The following is a 16,708-nucleotide window of genomic DNA, read 5'->3' as shown; positions in this document are numbered from 1 at the left end:
TGTTCACATTCTCATACACGTATGACTTAAAGCATTCAAATAGTAAGGAGAGCAAGAAATTCAAGCACAATAACCATTGATACCTGATAAGTGTCCAAGACACTATGTTTTTAAGGTTAAATATAATTCAAATAATAATTAATATGATTAAAAATATAGTGTTAGTTAATAAAATCTAAAGATATTAAAATACCTACAACTGGATAAGATTGTAATCTAATTTCAGTTTGTTTCAGGTCTAAAATAACAAATTGCAATCAAGAAGGATAAAGACAGTTGCAAAGGATAAAGATCAAGAAAAATAAAGAATTAATCAAAATTAATCCTCAGCGACCCTGGTCCAAATTAAAAAGCCCATTTTTATTTTTATAAAAACGCACGTTAGGGCTCATTCCATTCATTCTTGGATTGGGGGAAAGACGAGGCAAAGGAGCGATTCAGAGAACGGAGGAACGGTCAAAGCTTTACCGTGGAGATCGGGTTTTATTTTTCCTTTTATGAATTTTAGTTTTTTTTCATCTATTGTTCTTGTTTTCCTGACTATGTCAGGCTAATTTTCTTTAATAGTTAGGGCGAGACGGAACCAATGGGTTCTTAAACGCTATTTGCTTTTCTTATTATTTATATTCTTGATTTAAGTTATGCAATCAATCTGCAATTTATTCCTAGTCTTATTTATGATCTGACCAATCTTGAATGAGCATTAGAGTCGTGCATGACAATAGGGATGTTGGTGTATGATTCTGATTGATTGATTGCCGGAATTTGTATGATCTAGGGATAGGCTTATAAATTTTATAACCGTAGGTTCTTGCGTTAATGCTTATTTTATGAAAAAGTACTAAGGGATTAGGCTTTTGATTAGAGTAAAGGATTAGATTACCAAGGGATTGAGATTTGATCAAATATAGAAAGAGCTGTTAATAACTTGATCCTGAATATAATCATAAGAATAAGTAGATTCGTTAGGAAACTATTGGGGAAGTTGAATCCTAGCTACACATTTTTATTAAAACTTAAACTCAATTTCTAGATTTATTAATTCTGAATTTAATTTCTAAAATATTAAAAACCAAAAATAATTTTATAAATTATTTTTAATTTAATTACAATATTCTCAAGACATCATTTTATGATCGATCCAACTTTAGTTGAATAGATAAATTATTGCTTGGTCATCCGTCCTCATGGAATCGACAACTTTTCTTATCACTTTATTACGACCGGTTCACTTGCCGAGTTCGTCAACAATACCATCCAAAAAACCACAACAAATCATAATGTCAATCCATCAATTCGAGTAAAACAGAATGCTATGCTATAGGGAAATATCCGGATATATCTTGAGGATAGAATCAAAACATATAAAATACTTGTTTCATGTGTATTTTACCATGTTCAGAGGCACTCGAGAAGCTCAAGGTAAAAGCACCGTAACACAAGAAGACAGAATTATATTTGACCCAAGGGGCTCAGCACATATAAGCAATTATTCATCCACAAGGAACTCTACCCACATAGCTCTCAAGAACCATATTACACTGCTTCAATTTAACATTACTAGAAAACCAAACATGCAAGGAATCAAACATGTTTCTCGAATTTACAGTAGAAGCAAGGAAGAAGTCCAAATAACTTCTACCCTTCTTAACAGCTCAAGCTTGGAGTCTCCAACTTGAGTTCCAATTGGTTAGAGTCTCAACTCCTCTTCCATTTGTTCTCTGCCTTCAAAACCAAATTTCACAACCAAAGTAAGAGTTTAAATTATTTCTTCCAGCCTTCAAAGAGCTCAACCCGCGACCAGGTTGAGAGTAAGAAATGTGGAACCCCTCTTTATAATCTCTACCGGTTTCTCCTTTTGTTCGGGTATTTCCCCCCTTTTTTATAAAAGAAACAACACCCTTAGATGAGAAGCTACTTGTCTCTTACTTACCAGAATTTGTAGAAAATTTTCTGGAAATAGAAAGAGTCCTATTTCGGATATGAAATTGGAGAGAATTGGGTGAGGAGTTCTAATGATGGTTTAGAAATACATCTTCATTCTGATGATAAGGGAAAAAGATGACTTTCAGAATGAGAGAATATAGATGTTTTCATTACTGGAATATCAGATAAAGTGAAAAAGTATCTTATGACTAATACATCAGCTTATTTATATAAGCTGCAGAAAACAGAGAGATAACCAAAAACTAAGCTAAGCTAATCTACTAACTAAACTTGACAGCTAAGCTAAACAGGTAACAAAATAACAAACTTACAACTAATTGGATAACCGTAAAACTGATTACAAACTAATTACAAAGAAATAATTTGATTTAAATAAATAGGTATAATAATGACACCTATAATGGTGTTCAGAGAGTTGGTGACGATGTACCTTGTTATGGTATGACCAAACCTATAGTTGAGGTTTTGCATCCTCCACATGCAACTCTAAAATTTAGATTCCATGGGTCAGAAGGTTTGGCCATGGAGTTAAGGTGTACTTTATCCTATCAAATTGTGTAAAAAAATTTAGGTGGTCCAGAAGTGATTCTTTTATCAAAGAAGTGACATCTGATTTTTTTTTTTTTTTCTTTCCTTAGTCTCTTCTATTTTTTTTTTCTCCCTCTTTTCTCCACTCCATCCAATGAAATGTGCTCCGTGAGCAATTAAATAAACCTCCAAATTATGGTCACTGACATACTTTTTAAATTTTTGTCTTGATCCGCAGCCCTTTCCGGATTTTTTTTTTTTGATCGTTAGAAGGCGTTTAGGACGAGTGATATTTTCTTTTATAATATGGTGAAAAATTATTTAGACATGAAAAATAACAAAAAATTATTTAGTATATCAAAATTTTATCAAAAAAATATGATTAATTTTAAGGATGATACTTTTGTTTTAAATTACCAATTTATCCATGATACCTATCCTTTTGTTTTCTTCTTTTCTATCCCCCAAAATACCAAAACTACTATAGAGGGTGTTTGTTTCAAGTTTTTGAAGAGTATTACCGGTAATCCTTCTTTGGTAAATGTAATTATCACGTTTGGTAGAAGGAATAAATTACGATTTTCGGATATCCAAGGATTACCGGTAATTTGATTTATAAAGAAAAGTCACTATTCAGATTACCAAAAATAATATGGTAATTCGGAATACCAATCAGAATACCAAGTAAAGAGAAAACACAACAATAAATTTTGAGACAAAAATATCCCAATACACATAAAAATCTAGACCCAATCTATCAATTACAAAAGTAAAAATAGTTTGGGGTTGTTTTTGTAAAATAACCTCATATTCCAAGTCATATTTAGTTCTAAACAAATATGAAATCAGTAATTTTTACCCAATATTTTCGGTAATATTTTGGCGAACCAAACACTTCTTTTGTAAAAGATTCTAAGTAAACTCAATTTCTACTGTATTCCAATTAATCATGGTTCCCGGTCACCAAAAAATTTCTCTCGTACCAAACACACCGCTACCATTTTCACCACCGAAAGTCACCATTTTTTTTTTTGTGGGTAAGAAGTATCTGTCATTTTCTTTCTGGGGTTGGGCAAAAAAAAGAAAAGAAAGAGAAATGACATATTGGGAACTACTGTTAATCGGTGTGGTGTTAATCATGCTGCTCCAACCGGGGTTGCTGTTTTCCTTTCCGGGGAGTTCAGTGGCATGAAGACAAGACCAACGAAAAAGCTATATTCATTTACACACATATCTTTTTCGCTCTCTATGCCATACTTATCTTGGCCATTCAAGTTCACATCTACACCGGCTGGAATGGTTGCCCAAATCTGGCCTTTTGTCTTTTCCTTTGTCGTTCCAAGATATTTTATCATGAGATGAAACTCACCATTGTTGTAACTTGTAACTGGTTGTCCTTTTGTCCTTGTCGACGGATATTGCATTTTTACAAGACGCGATCTTAACATCACGAGCGCATTATGGTCTGAATTCATTACAATCAGAATGGGAGTACTTGGGGGAAAAAATACCATAGGCTTGGGGGGATTGTTTTCTTCCGCTGTTAGTTCAAATGGGGATTGACAGGAGAATTTTTTTCATGGAATAAATCACAATAGCTTATATCAAACACGGACACAAAACATTCCCATCTCACTTCCCCATCATTCTAAACAAAATCTCCATAACAAACGCCTCTTTAGCTTATTAAAATTCTGAAACAGCCTCTTGATTTTTTTTTATTAGTACGGGTGTTACAATTTGTGCAACATAGAAAAAAAAAAAAATTAAATAATTGAAATTTGAATTTTAGATAAAACAAATTGTGAAAAATTTATTAATGTTAAATTGATTATAAAAAAAGTTTATATGACTAGGAAGTCACATGTTTGCAAATATAATGTAAGATTATTTATGTGGGGTGCACATTTTCGCATAAAAAAACTACTTCTATTTCAGGAAGAAAAAATAAACAATAAATCTTTAAATTTGCTATGGGAAAAAAAAGAGAGACAGAAGAGATAATTTAGTCTGTTATCAAAATAAGATAATACCATATAACAAACCAAAGCCTTATGTTCATGGTGGCATATTGAAGGATCAATACAAACAATCTTTGATGATCTATCTCCCAATAAGTTTTGTGAAGATTCAAAAATGTGTCAAATGTCTTCCTTTGTGCTTTGCGAAAAGAAAAAATAAATAAAATAAAAGAGTTTTCATTGTTCTGTATTTATGCACTCAGCAAACTATAGTTCAGGTAACTGATCATCATTCAGCTCAAGGCAACACTATGTTTAAGTTCCACATCTTCCTCTTATAAGCTATAACCTGAAAATAACACACAAGTGAAAGAGAAACAAATATTAGCACCATTGGCGCACCTACATGGTTGCCTATGTAAGACATAAAAAAAAAAAATCGTTTGAAATAGTTTGAAGAGTAAAATACATTTTGGGTCCTCAACAAATGTTACGTGGCCATTTTAATCTTTTAAAAAAAAGTTAATTTGTGATTCCTCTGAAATTCAAAATATACATATGTTCTTTTTTTTGAGAGACTAACGTGATTAAATTGGGCCCCGTGATATTTGATGAGGACCCAAAAGGTATTTTACTCTAGCTTGAAACAACATTTTAAAAAATGAGATATTCGTGAAATAACTTGAAATAGCAAAGCTTGATATATGCGAGTAGTTTTTTTTATATTCTTTTATTTTTTTAATGCATTTAAAATTTCTTTTAAAAAAAAATTTCGAGGGCAGCGGAACTCTCGCCACTAAGTGTGCAGAGATAAATATAATTTTCTGGATCCGCCACTGATTAGCACAGTAACAATGGTCAAAGGTAATATATAGTAGGCACATTTTTAGATATAAGTGTGACATGAGAGAACAATCTCATGTAACATGAGAATATGATTTTCACACACACACATATATATGTATAAGGGAAGATGATCATTTGATATCGATATCAAACTAAAAAGTTTGACACCAAATCTTAACTATTGATTTTGTGAATCTAACGATTATAATTTATTAAGTCACAGTATTAATTAATTATTAAATTATCAATATATTCTAATTAATATACATATGGATTTTATAATAGTTATGTTGTAGGAAAAGTGATTGTGTTATGTTATAGAGATTCGTTTTGCGTGCCGAAGTTTTTTTTTTTTTTTTTGCTGCGGGCCCCACAAAATGTTGTATGTGTAGGAAACTTTTTGTGGTCATGTTAAATGATAGATGATAAACCCTATATATATATATATATATTATTGAAAGTGTAAAAATTAATTACCAGGTAGCCACGGCTGAAATTATCTACTTTGAGTTCACCCAAAGTTTCTTCCTCATTTACGAGAAATTGAGATTTATTATTGTGTGAATCAAGCTTGCCTTCATCTCTTATAATGTTTGCTTGACACTCATTTACCAAGTACAATTCAACTTCTTCAGTCTGCAGTGAGGTTTGATATGCAACATACTGTATATAGCAAAAGAATATTAGAATCAAGAAGAGATAATAAAATGAAATAACGTCTCATAAATCTGGGAAGAGAACAACCTGGCACAGTTGCTTGATTGACAGTGTAGGCCTGCAACTAAGGTATGGCCTTTGCAAATTTGGGACTCTTTTCTCTTCAAAAGAGACAAGCTTGATAAAGATGTCCAACTAAAATAATGTAGATCAAATCACTTATCATATCATTGTTGCAATATAAATACTCAAGCAGAGATTGATAATCTAAAAAGAATAATCAATGCTAAAGGAAGAACTTTTGTTGCAATCAGGTGGGAAAATAGAGAATAAGTGGAAGATAATTAGACACCGTAACAATATTCTTTGACCTACAGTGAAATACAGGAGGCTTACATCCAGAAATAAAACAAAGAAAATTTACCATGATCAACGAAGATTTTAAGGAGAAATTACCTGAACACTCAAACCCTAATCTAAATACAACCGAATGGTGACTATAGGCTTTACTCCTACATTTATATAGATTTAACCTCATTTTCATCCGAATAATTAGATGACCGTTTGATTATATATGGAGAAAGAATTGATAGTAATAGTTATGAGAAGTCTTTAAAAAATGAAATTGCTTTAAAAAGTTTGTAAATTTATCTTACATTGTTTTTTTTTTTTTTTATGCAAACATATAGGGTATAAATACCCTAGGCGGCATATTATATGATTTATTTTGTTTTGGTAAATGCATATTATATGATTTTACCTAAGTTAGACCTGAGCCGATTTAGTATATTTAAAATAGATAAGATTCAGACTTAAAAAAAAGTTTATATAATTGTATTACTTACCTATTTAATCTTTATATCCTTACTATCTTTTCAACACCGTTAGATTGAATTCAGATCAATGATTGTAAAGAAAGAGAAATTAATTGTGAAAAATATGAGGCAGAGATTTGAGACCGTTGATTTAAATTTAATCTAGTGGTAATAAAATTAAAATAATGGTAGAAAGATTAAATAGATAGGCAATATACCCATTCCTTAAAAACTTAGGCTATAAGCTTACTTAAATCATATTATGTATTGGTATGTGTAAAATGTCAGATAGCGTAAATAAGCTAATAGGTTACACCAAACATCTTATTTTTTAAAATAAGTCAAACTAATCCTATAATTTAACCTGCACCAAATTAATAACGTTGTGTATTTAGCCCATCTACAATACCCAAATTTTCGAAGGGCTCATTGAAACAAGGTTTATTGGCAACTTGAGAGTCACGCAGGTCTGAAAATATAAATTACCTCATCATCATTTTGTTCTGAGCTGCAGAGATGATCAATTAATTTAGAGAGGCGTTTGTTTCTGGCTGCAGCAGCATTATTCTTACCATTGGCTCGGATGTTACTCCTTTGGCCATTTTTTCCCCACACAAGTGTAGAAGATGAGCTAATGATATCTTTAATCTTCTGATCAGAATCAGCAACATTTTCTTGACTATCTCCATCTGCAACTACAACATCAGTACTTTCTACATTTTGAGGAACATGTTCATCTTCTCCACTTTCTGGTATTGTTTCTGACTCATCAACAATAGGACACAAGACCCTTGTCTCATCATTCTCATTCCCAGTACTGGGTCCGGGAATTTCAACTGCATGTCCGAAATTTCTTCTTCTCTTCCTCAGATTTGAACTTCTTAAGTTACGTTTTGCCTTCTTCACAATGGCTGCACTAGGACGTTTCTTTCCCAGTGCTTCTGTTTGTCGTTGAAGAGTCTTATTATAGGCTTTTTGCATAGTCTTATAAAAGACAAAAACCGCCTCGAATTATTAGTATTACAAGCATAGGTAAAAATTCTTGCAGTTAAAATAATAAAAAGTTGTTTATATTATATATTGATAATTCTATTCACACACTAAATCAATGTTTAATTGATTACAATTTACAACAATGGTTATTGCCCATTTTATAGAGCTGCTTATTCAAAATAATGCAGTGAATCCATATCAATGATCCTTTGTACTATCCTAATGAATGTATAGGAGTTGTAATATACAAGAAATGCTTCCTTATGATAATCCTAGCATGTGGTGCAACGGAAGCCCTTCTAAGGAACTGAATGAACATGTGGGAATGTATACTCTAACTAAAGGATTTTCCAATATAAGTTTGAGTTGTGGAATCAGTCTCTTGCAAACATAATATAAGGTTGTCTATAATAGAAGCACACAGTGGATCCTACCTTGACCCTATCTATAGTGGGAACTTTATAGAACTCGGTTCTCTTTATATATATATATATATATATATATATATATATATATATATATATATATATATATATATATATATATATATATACATAGTCAACAGATCACTGTTTAGGTGAAAAATAAGACAAGTTTGGCTATCTACACATTAGTCTTAACTCCCTGGTGGTGTTTGGGAATTTAATTTTTTATCATACAATCGGATACTTAAGGAATATTTACCGGAGAAGTTACGAAAATCCTAAGCCACGTCTAATTGTGAGGGTTTACTAGATAAGTTACAAAAGTCACTAGGATTGGTCTAATTGTGAGGGTTTGTATAATTTGTATTAGGTTATGTGTTCAATTCTCATCGTTGTATCAAAAACAAAAAAGAGAAGTTATGAAAATCTAAATTCAGAAAAGAATATTGAAGAGTTAAATCGAACCTGCAGACTCTCAGTCAAGTCCTCACGGATAGACAATTCCTGGTCGAGATCATTGTTAATGAACTATTTTCCATTCAGATAAATTAAGACAAACTTTAATATATATATATATATATATATATATATATATTATTATTATTACCTCTTGCTCGTACTTTTCAATATCTGGATAGAGAATAGCAATCAAGGCATCAAAGTTAGGGTCATCCCTCAGTGAGCGCCTGCTTGAACAATGTGTGCGGCAAGCAGGGCATTCATTGTTACTGCAGTAAAACCAGTCAATACTATTCAGAAACAAAAAAAAAATGGAAAAGATTCCAAAAAATAAACTATCATCATGTAGAATCACTCAGATACAGAACCAATAAATAAAAGAACTATTCAACAATGTCGTGAGAACTTGTGGAGAAGGAGAACAATCTTCTATCAAAAAATTTACTAAACTTTGTTGCTTCTCAATTATCTGCATTTCTCAAACAAAAAAACCTAATACTAGACTATTTATAGGCTATAATTTTCCTTTCTAAAACTACAACACTAAATAGCCATAAACCGCAATTAGAACCAAACTTAATAGCAAAAACTAACGACTGACTCTTGACCTTTCAAAACTCCTAAAATAAAAGCTAACCTCATGACTCATAAACTATTCATAATTGACAAATTTAAACCCATTAAAATATAGCATTTAATGTTTACTTAACAAAACTCCCCCGTAAACTTAAATGCTTCTCCCATCCTTCATGCCGATCAATTTCTTGCACTTGTCGAGAAGTATCGTCGGTAGCGGTTTTGTGAAGATATCCGCGACTTGGTCCCGACTTGCCACATGCACTAATTCCACACTTCCTTCCTTCACATGATCTCGAATGAAGTGAAAACGAACGTCGATATGTTTGCTTCTCTCATAATTCACCGTGTTCTTTGCCAACTCAATTGCTGATTTATTGTCAACTCATATCACAGTTGCACCGAGTTGTTGTTGCCCCAACTTGCCCAACAGATTTCTGAGCCGTATCGCATGATATACACACCAAGACGCTGACACATATTCAGCTTCAGATGTAGAGAGCATCACAATCGGTTGCTTCTTTGAAACCAAGTAAATGCTGTGTTACCCATAAAGAACACATATCCCGACGTGCTTTTTCGATCATCTATGTCTCCACAATAATCACTGTTAGAGTACCCAATCAACTTATAATCATCAGTCCTCGAGTAGTGTAACCTGAGTGACGCCGTAATGTGAATAGACCAGCTCCTCCATGAACCAACTTACAATGCCAACACTTAACAAGAGATCCGGCCTTGTGCATGTGAGATAGCGAAGACTTCCCACCAAACTTCGGTATTTGCTTGCATCGACTCCTTCTCCTCCATCAAACTTTGAGATTTTTGCACCAGGTTCCATCGGAGTTGAAACCAGGTTGCAACTTTCCATTTTGAACTTCTTCAAAATCTCCTTTGCATATGCCTCCTGTGACACAAAGATACCCGACTCACCTTGTTTTACCTCCAGTCCAAGGAAAAACTTCATCAAACCGAGATCCGTCATCTCGAACTCCTTTGCCATTGTGCTCTTAAACTCTTGTATCAAATCTTCGTTGTTCCCCATAAAGATGAGGTCATCGACATAAACAGCCATAAATAACATATTAGCTCCACTCTTCTTCACATAGAGAGCATGTTTATAGGGACATTGCTGGAACCCGTTCTCCTTGAAGTAAGTATCAATACGAGTATTCCACGCTCGCGGTGCTTGCTTCAACCCGTAAAGTTCCTACTTCAATCTTAGCACCTTCTTCTCTTCTCCGACCTTCATGTACCCCGATGGTTGTTCGAGATAGACTTCTTCTTCGAGCTCACCATTCAAGAATGCTGACTTGACATCCATTTGAAATATCAGCCATTTGAATTGTACCGCTTGTGAAATAAGTAATCGAATTGTCTCCATTCTTGCAACAGGAGCAAACACCTCGTCATAGTCAATTCTCGCCTTTTGCTTGTATCCTTTTGCAACAAGTCACGCCTTGTACCGTTCTATCTCCCCTCGAGCATTCATCTTTTTCTTAAACACCCACTTCACACCAATGGGTTGACTTCCGTTCGGCAATTCTGCTAACTCCCATGTGTTGTTGCGGTCAATTCCTTTAATCTCCTCATCCATGGCATTTTTCCACTTCTTATCTCGCATCGCCTCTTCAAAACTTATGTCCTCAGAATCTGCCAAAAAACAAACAAGGTATACCTCACTTGTCGAATCATACAGGTCTTGCAAACTTCGCATTCTTGGTTGTTGTGGTTCATCTTTATCATCAGAAATTTCAGAACTTGCCGGAATGGCTATTGGTGTTGCGCTTGATGATTCTCCGACTTCGAAGGTAACCCGAGATGATTTGTTCCAATCCCATTCATTTACTTCATTAACTCGTACATCTCGGCTCACCATGACCTTCTTGCTGACGGGGTCAAGTAGCTTGTATCCTTTTATCTTCTCATCATACCCAACGAAAACATACTTCTTACTTTTATCTCCGAGCTTGGTTATTTGCTGATCTGGTACGTGTGCATAAGCCACACTGCCAAATAATCTAAGATGAGTGACTGTTGGCTTTTGTCCGCTCCATGCCTCTTGTGGTGTTTTATCATTTAGGCTCGAATGTGGACACCGGTTTTGCACATATACAGCACATTGCACGACTTCTGCCTAAAACTCTTTTAGCATCTTGTTGTTCTTAAGCATTGACCGAACCATGTCAAGAATAGTCCGATTATTCCTTTCAGTCACACCATTCTATTGTGGTGTGTACGGTGCTGTTAGAAACCGCCTTTTGTCGTGCTCCTCACAAACTCCATGAAAGCCGTCGAGGTGTACTCCTCACCTCGGTCAGAACGTACCGACTTGATGTGTCTATCAGTTGCATTTTCAACCATCACTTTGAACTTTTTAAACACCTCAGACTTTTCCTTCAAAAAATAAACCCAAGTTTTCCGTGAAAAATCATCAATACACGAAATAAAATACCTTTTCTTGCTAAAGGATTCGGGGGTGATTGGTCCACATAGATCAGTATGAATCAACTCTAGAGGTTGCTTAGCCCGGTATCCTACCATCTTTTGAAACGAGGTTCTTGCATGTTTGCCTAATACACATTCTTCACAAAATTTTCCTTCATAGTTTATATCTGGTAACCCGTCCACCATGTTCTTTTTTGCTTACTCGGTTAGACCGCCATAATGTAGGTGACAAAAATGGAGATGCCAAAGCGACGCCTTGTCTACTACGTCGGCTTGCAAACATTCAACCTGCAGACTTCTCAAATTCACCTTGTACATTCGGTTTCTCCCCATTTCAACTCGGGCCACCAACCGACCTCGCTCATCTTTCAAGTGCAGTACCCGATCTTTCATGAGTACCGAGTAGACTTTCTCCATCAGTTGTCTCATACTCAAAATGTTGCTCTTGAGATTAGGTACATAATACACATCTCGAATTGATCCAATTAACCCGTCCTTTTGCAAATAGCAAACCCGTACCTCGGCCTTTGATCTCTACCTCCGACGTATCTCCAAATGAGACATGTTCAGTTTGCACCTTTCGCAAATCTTTAAATAGGTGCTTATGTTCGCTCATATGTTGCTTGCACCCGTGTCGAGATACCACTTCGTCTTGTTGTCGGAGTTGACTTCATTGTGTGCCATCAAAAGAACACCTCCTTCTTTCGTTTATCCTTCCATGGCTAGGTTGGAAGTCTCTTCCACCTTTTTCTCATCTCAGCAATCTCTTGCGAAATGTTCGATCTTGCCACAATCGTAACATTTATCCGAGTTGCAATCTTTTGCATAGTGACCATACTTGCCACACTTGTAGGACTCAATGTTGGAGTAATATGACTGACCTCCTCTTCCACGACCTCATCCTCTTCCACGCCAGTTCTGTTGGCTTAACTGTCCTTTCTCCTCACTCTGCTCTTCTTGACCACAACCTCTACCACCACGGCCATTTCCACGTCCCCCACGGTCACGACTTCTACCTCGAAAATTTTGAGAATAGAGGGCCTTCTCGTCTTTGATTGATGCCTTGGTTTGAAGCGCTTGCTCAAGTGTCTCCTCCTCTTTCTTCTTCTTACGTTGTCCATGTGCCTCAAGGGATCCAGCGACCTCTTCAACAGTGAGCGTTGCTAGATCTTTTGATTCTTCTATGGCACATACGATATTCTCAAAATTGTCGGTTAAAGACCTCAAGATCTTTTCCACCACTCTCGCATCGGGCAACGCTTTTCCATTCCTGTTTAACTGGTTCACCACGGTTTGAATACGCGTGATGAAGTTGGACACACCTTTCGTCTCCTTCATCTTCATTCCTTCCAACTTGCCGCGAAGAGTTTGAAGTTGGACTTGCTTAACACGGTCAGCTCCTTTGTAGACATTTGCCAAAATGTCCCACACTGTTTTTGAAGTTGTAGCACTCGCAATCTTCTCAAAGCTTAACTCGTCAACAGCTCAGAACAGCATGTACAATGCTGCCTTGTCTTTGATCGCGTCTCTTTAAACGCCTTGTATTGAGCTGCCGTATAACCTGCGGTAGATTACGCTTCTGTGAAACCATCTTGAACTACCTCCCAACTATCTTGGGATCCAAGAAGAGCTTTCATTTGGATACTCCAATTCTCGTAGTTTACCTTCGTTAGACGGGGCAACGACACATTACTGGTCACAACCTCCATTGCCTCTGATACCAATTTGTAGAATAGCTCAAATACAGAACCAACAAATAAAACAACTATTCAACAATGTCAGGAGGACTTGTGGAGAAAGAGAACAATCTTCTATAAAAAAATTTACTAAACTTCGTTGCTTCTTAATTCTGTGCATTTCTCAAACAATATACTAGACTATTTATAGGCTATAGTTTGCCTTTCCAAAACTGCAACACTAAATAGCCATAAACCACAATTTAAACCAAACTTAATAAAAGAAATAACGACTGACTCTTAACCTTTCAAAACTCCTAAAATAAAATGCTAACCTCATGACTCATAAACTATCCATAACTGACAAATTTAAACCTATTAAAATAGCATTTAACGTTTACTTAACACATCATCCCAATTATAAATGAAAAAATGGTGGTAGTTTTAGGATAAACCCAAGGCGCATGGATTTCTCTATGCAGTCTCTGCAGAAGCGATGCATGCATTCCATTACAGCTTTTGTCTTCCGAATGATGCCTACACATACAACACAATGAATCATTTTTCTATGTATATAATTTGGTTTTCAAGAAATCAAAATAATAAAAAAAATAAGTAGTTGCATCCTGCATATATGGTAGGATGTCGTTTGAAAGTTCATTCATGCAGAGATATATATGACAGAAAAATCAATACAATTCAAATGGCGAAAAGTTATGTATATGAAATCAGTTGTTGATTTATGGGTTGTCTATATTAGTGTATTAATTTTCAAAGTTTTTTGGTTTCTTCTAAGCGTTTTAATTCTTCTCCTTCCGTGCATATTTTTAGTAGGGAATAAAATACTTAAACTCAATTCATTTACCCATATACAGGTACCTACCTATCCATTTCTACATTTAAGAACTCGTAGTTTCAAGAAGTAATATTGTCAAAGTGTTCCATGCTTGTGCTGAACATGTGCATAAATATTTTTCGATGAAGTTCAATGTATTAGATGAGTTCAGAGCAATCTTGTGAACCTGTAAATATCCTTGTAATGTGTTGCACAAACTACACCAATAAATAAAATTAGAGTTACATGTGATTGTTCTCCCTTTTTTTTACCATACAACCTCCTTTATCTAGGTCATAGTGGCACCAAGAGCCTACTAATCATTTGAAGATGACCCCCTCCTCTCATGCGGTTTCCAAACTCCAAAAAAATGTTCAAGATTCATGGTTTGTAATTCAAGTGCTCAAATGCTATGTATATGAGATGTATGACATGTTTTCTTAGAATTCATGTATGAGAATGTATATGATGCATATTTGATGGCTTGATGAAAAACTTTATGATTCAATGAATGGAAATTACATCTTATGTTAATGGATAATTAGATGAATGTGCATTGCATGAGAAATGGTTTATTAGGTTGTAAATGAACCTTGGAGGCATTCCAAGTTAGCCAACTACAACAAGGAGCTGTAAATTTTGTATTATGGACTTGTTTGTTGGCTTTGTAGATAGCATTGCAGTTAGCAAAATAGGGAAAAAAAAGGTCATTCTCTGAACTTGCTCTCTAGAACAAGCAGAACTGGGAAAAGTCATTCTCCGGACTTGCTCGCTGGTTCTTCTTACTATAGAGAGAATAATAGTGAGTGGAGTCGGGAAAACCACCTGTTCTGGACTTACTCGCTAGATATGCTTGTTATAGCGAGCAAAGACATAGCACAGTGGAACATGCATATCTTGAACTAGAGAGCTCCAGATTGAGTAAGACTTGAACTTGTATAAAGATAACTCAAAGATCTATAACTATGTAAAATCTTAGGACATTTGGATTAATGAATTAAATAAGTGAGTATATGAACTATTCAGAGTATGAATGAGTTAATTCAAGTTTAATACCATGTTTAACAAAGGAAAAAGTTAACTACACTTTTTATATAAGAATAAATGGTTAAGTCACAAGTGTAAGTGACATAGTAAATGAATCTTCTTAATATTTTCTTAATTATTCTTGTTGTGCTTAATACCATCATTAGTTAATACACCGGATGCACACAGGGTGTTACAGTAAGAGCTCGATCTAAAACGATATACATGAGACTACCTATTGCCAAAGCATAAGGTATCATACACATGCTCTCTTTATGCTCATGAGCTCTTTTTCTCCAAATGTAATACTTGTGGGTGGATCGGACTAAATCTGATCTATATCCACTAAATGACATACTCAAGTGATTTTCTTTTTCTAAGGGATGATATTGACATGACAAAATCTTATCTATATTATTATGTCATTTACACAAAATCATCAAAACCTTTATAGTTTAAGAACTTACAAAATCTTTTATAATAAGATGGCATACCCTATTAGATACACTAAACAGAACATATTAGTCAAGTTCTGAGTAGTTCCTTACTTGCTCCATTCTCAACGATAGGAATATCTTAAAAAAAAAATATTTCATCACAATTTACATGGCAAGTAAATAGTATAATGAACTAAATGTTTCTTTTTTTACTTTCTAAGTGGAAATATTCTCACTAAAAACTTCGATTTATTTGGAACAGTAACAAACTTTTGATAAAAAATGTTCTATATTCCTTGAAGCAATCAACAGTAGTTAAAAATTAAAAGGCATAATATTTAGACATCATATAATTTATCTGAAAATAATACATATACGTACCTAGGCAAATAGGGCATTGAACATCCTTACGTATAATTGTCAAATCTACAACAAGATACCTGTAAATAAAGGTATTATGAAAATTTACAAATTTAAAATCGAAGGGGATGGATCCATGATTGCTAAACTCAAGAGTTTTTATAACCAATGTATTTTTGTTAACTTGTATCAAATACAAAAACAAGATGTAAAAATTATCTTTGGTGCATCATTGCTAAATAGAAAAATTTCATGTTATCTTTTTAAGTAAATGTATTACTCCAAGACAACGAAAACATGATAACGGTAATAAAATATTCCTTCAATAAATATTCAAGCTAATGGAGGTGTGGGACTCACTGGTTGGTGGTGATGGAGGATAAAGAGAGAAAGAGTTGGGGTGCGTGATCAAGACAATATGAAATCAAGGAGATGATGTGGATCTTAAACATTCAAAGTTGATATCTTTATAGATGTCACATCAATATCGATTTGATGATAACAAACAAACTTGGAGAAGGTGACTCAAGAACTAATTAACAAGCAACAATAAAAAAACTCCAAATGTCTGTCAAAACGATGCAATTTCAAGTGCTTAAGTGTCAAGATTAGGAATCAAGCCTTAAAGCATGAAGTTAAGTCCAAAATCACATTAGAATATATTTTTAGGGCTTGGAACATGTATGTAAGGATGTATAGTAGATAAAGAATGAGCTCAA

The 16,708-nt window shown here is 34.4% G+C and overlaps 1 protein-coding gene across 1 annotated transcript; it reads right to left on the bottom strand.

Annotated features, from left to right (window-relative positions):
* Positions 1–4,734: 4,734 nt before the first annotated feature.
* LOC133307101 (putative E3 ubiquitin-protein ligase RING1b) lies at positions 4,735–16,062 on the bottom strand. Its single transcript, XM_061507523.1, has 7 exons — positions 16,011–16,062; positions 13,787–13,868; positions 8,780–8,900; positions 7,241–7,759; positions 6,027–6,134; positions 5,760–5,945; positions 4,735–4,785 (listed from the first exon to the last, which is right to left on the bottom strand). The coding sequence occupies exons 2-7, from the start codon at positions 13,840–13,842 to the stop codon at positions 4,735–4,737; spliced, it is 1,041 nt and encodes a 346-aa protein (XP_061363507.1). The 5' UTR covers positions 13,843–13,868; positions 16,011–16,062.
* Positions 16,063–16,708: the final 646 nt, after the last annotated feature.

Source organism: Gastrolobium bilobum, unplaced genomic scaffold (genome assembly GCF_033153095.1).
Source record: "Gastrolobium bilobum isolate Gb01-03AN ecotype WA unplaced genomic scaffold, APGP_CSIRO_Gbil_v1 utg10898, whole genome shotgun sequence".
In the NCBI taxonomy this organism is placed as follows: Eukaryota; Viridiplantae; Streptophyta; class Magnoliopsida; order Fabales; family Fabaceae; genus Gastrolobium; species Gastrolobium bilobum.
This window is presented reverse-complemented; position numbering and strand designations above follow the sequence as displayed.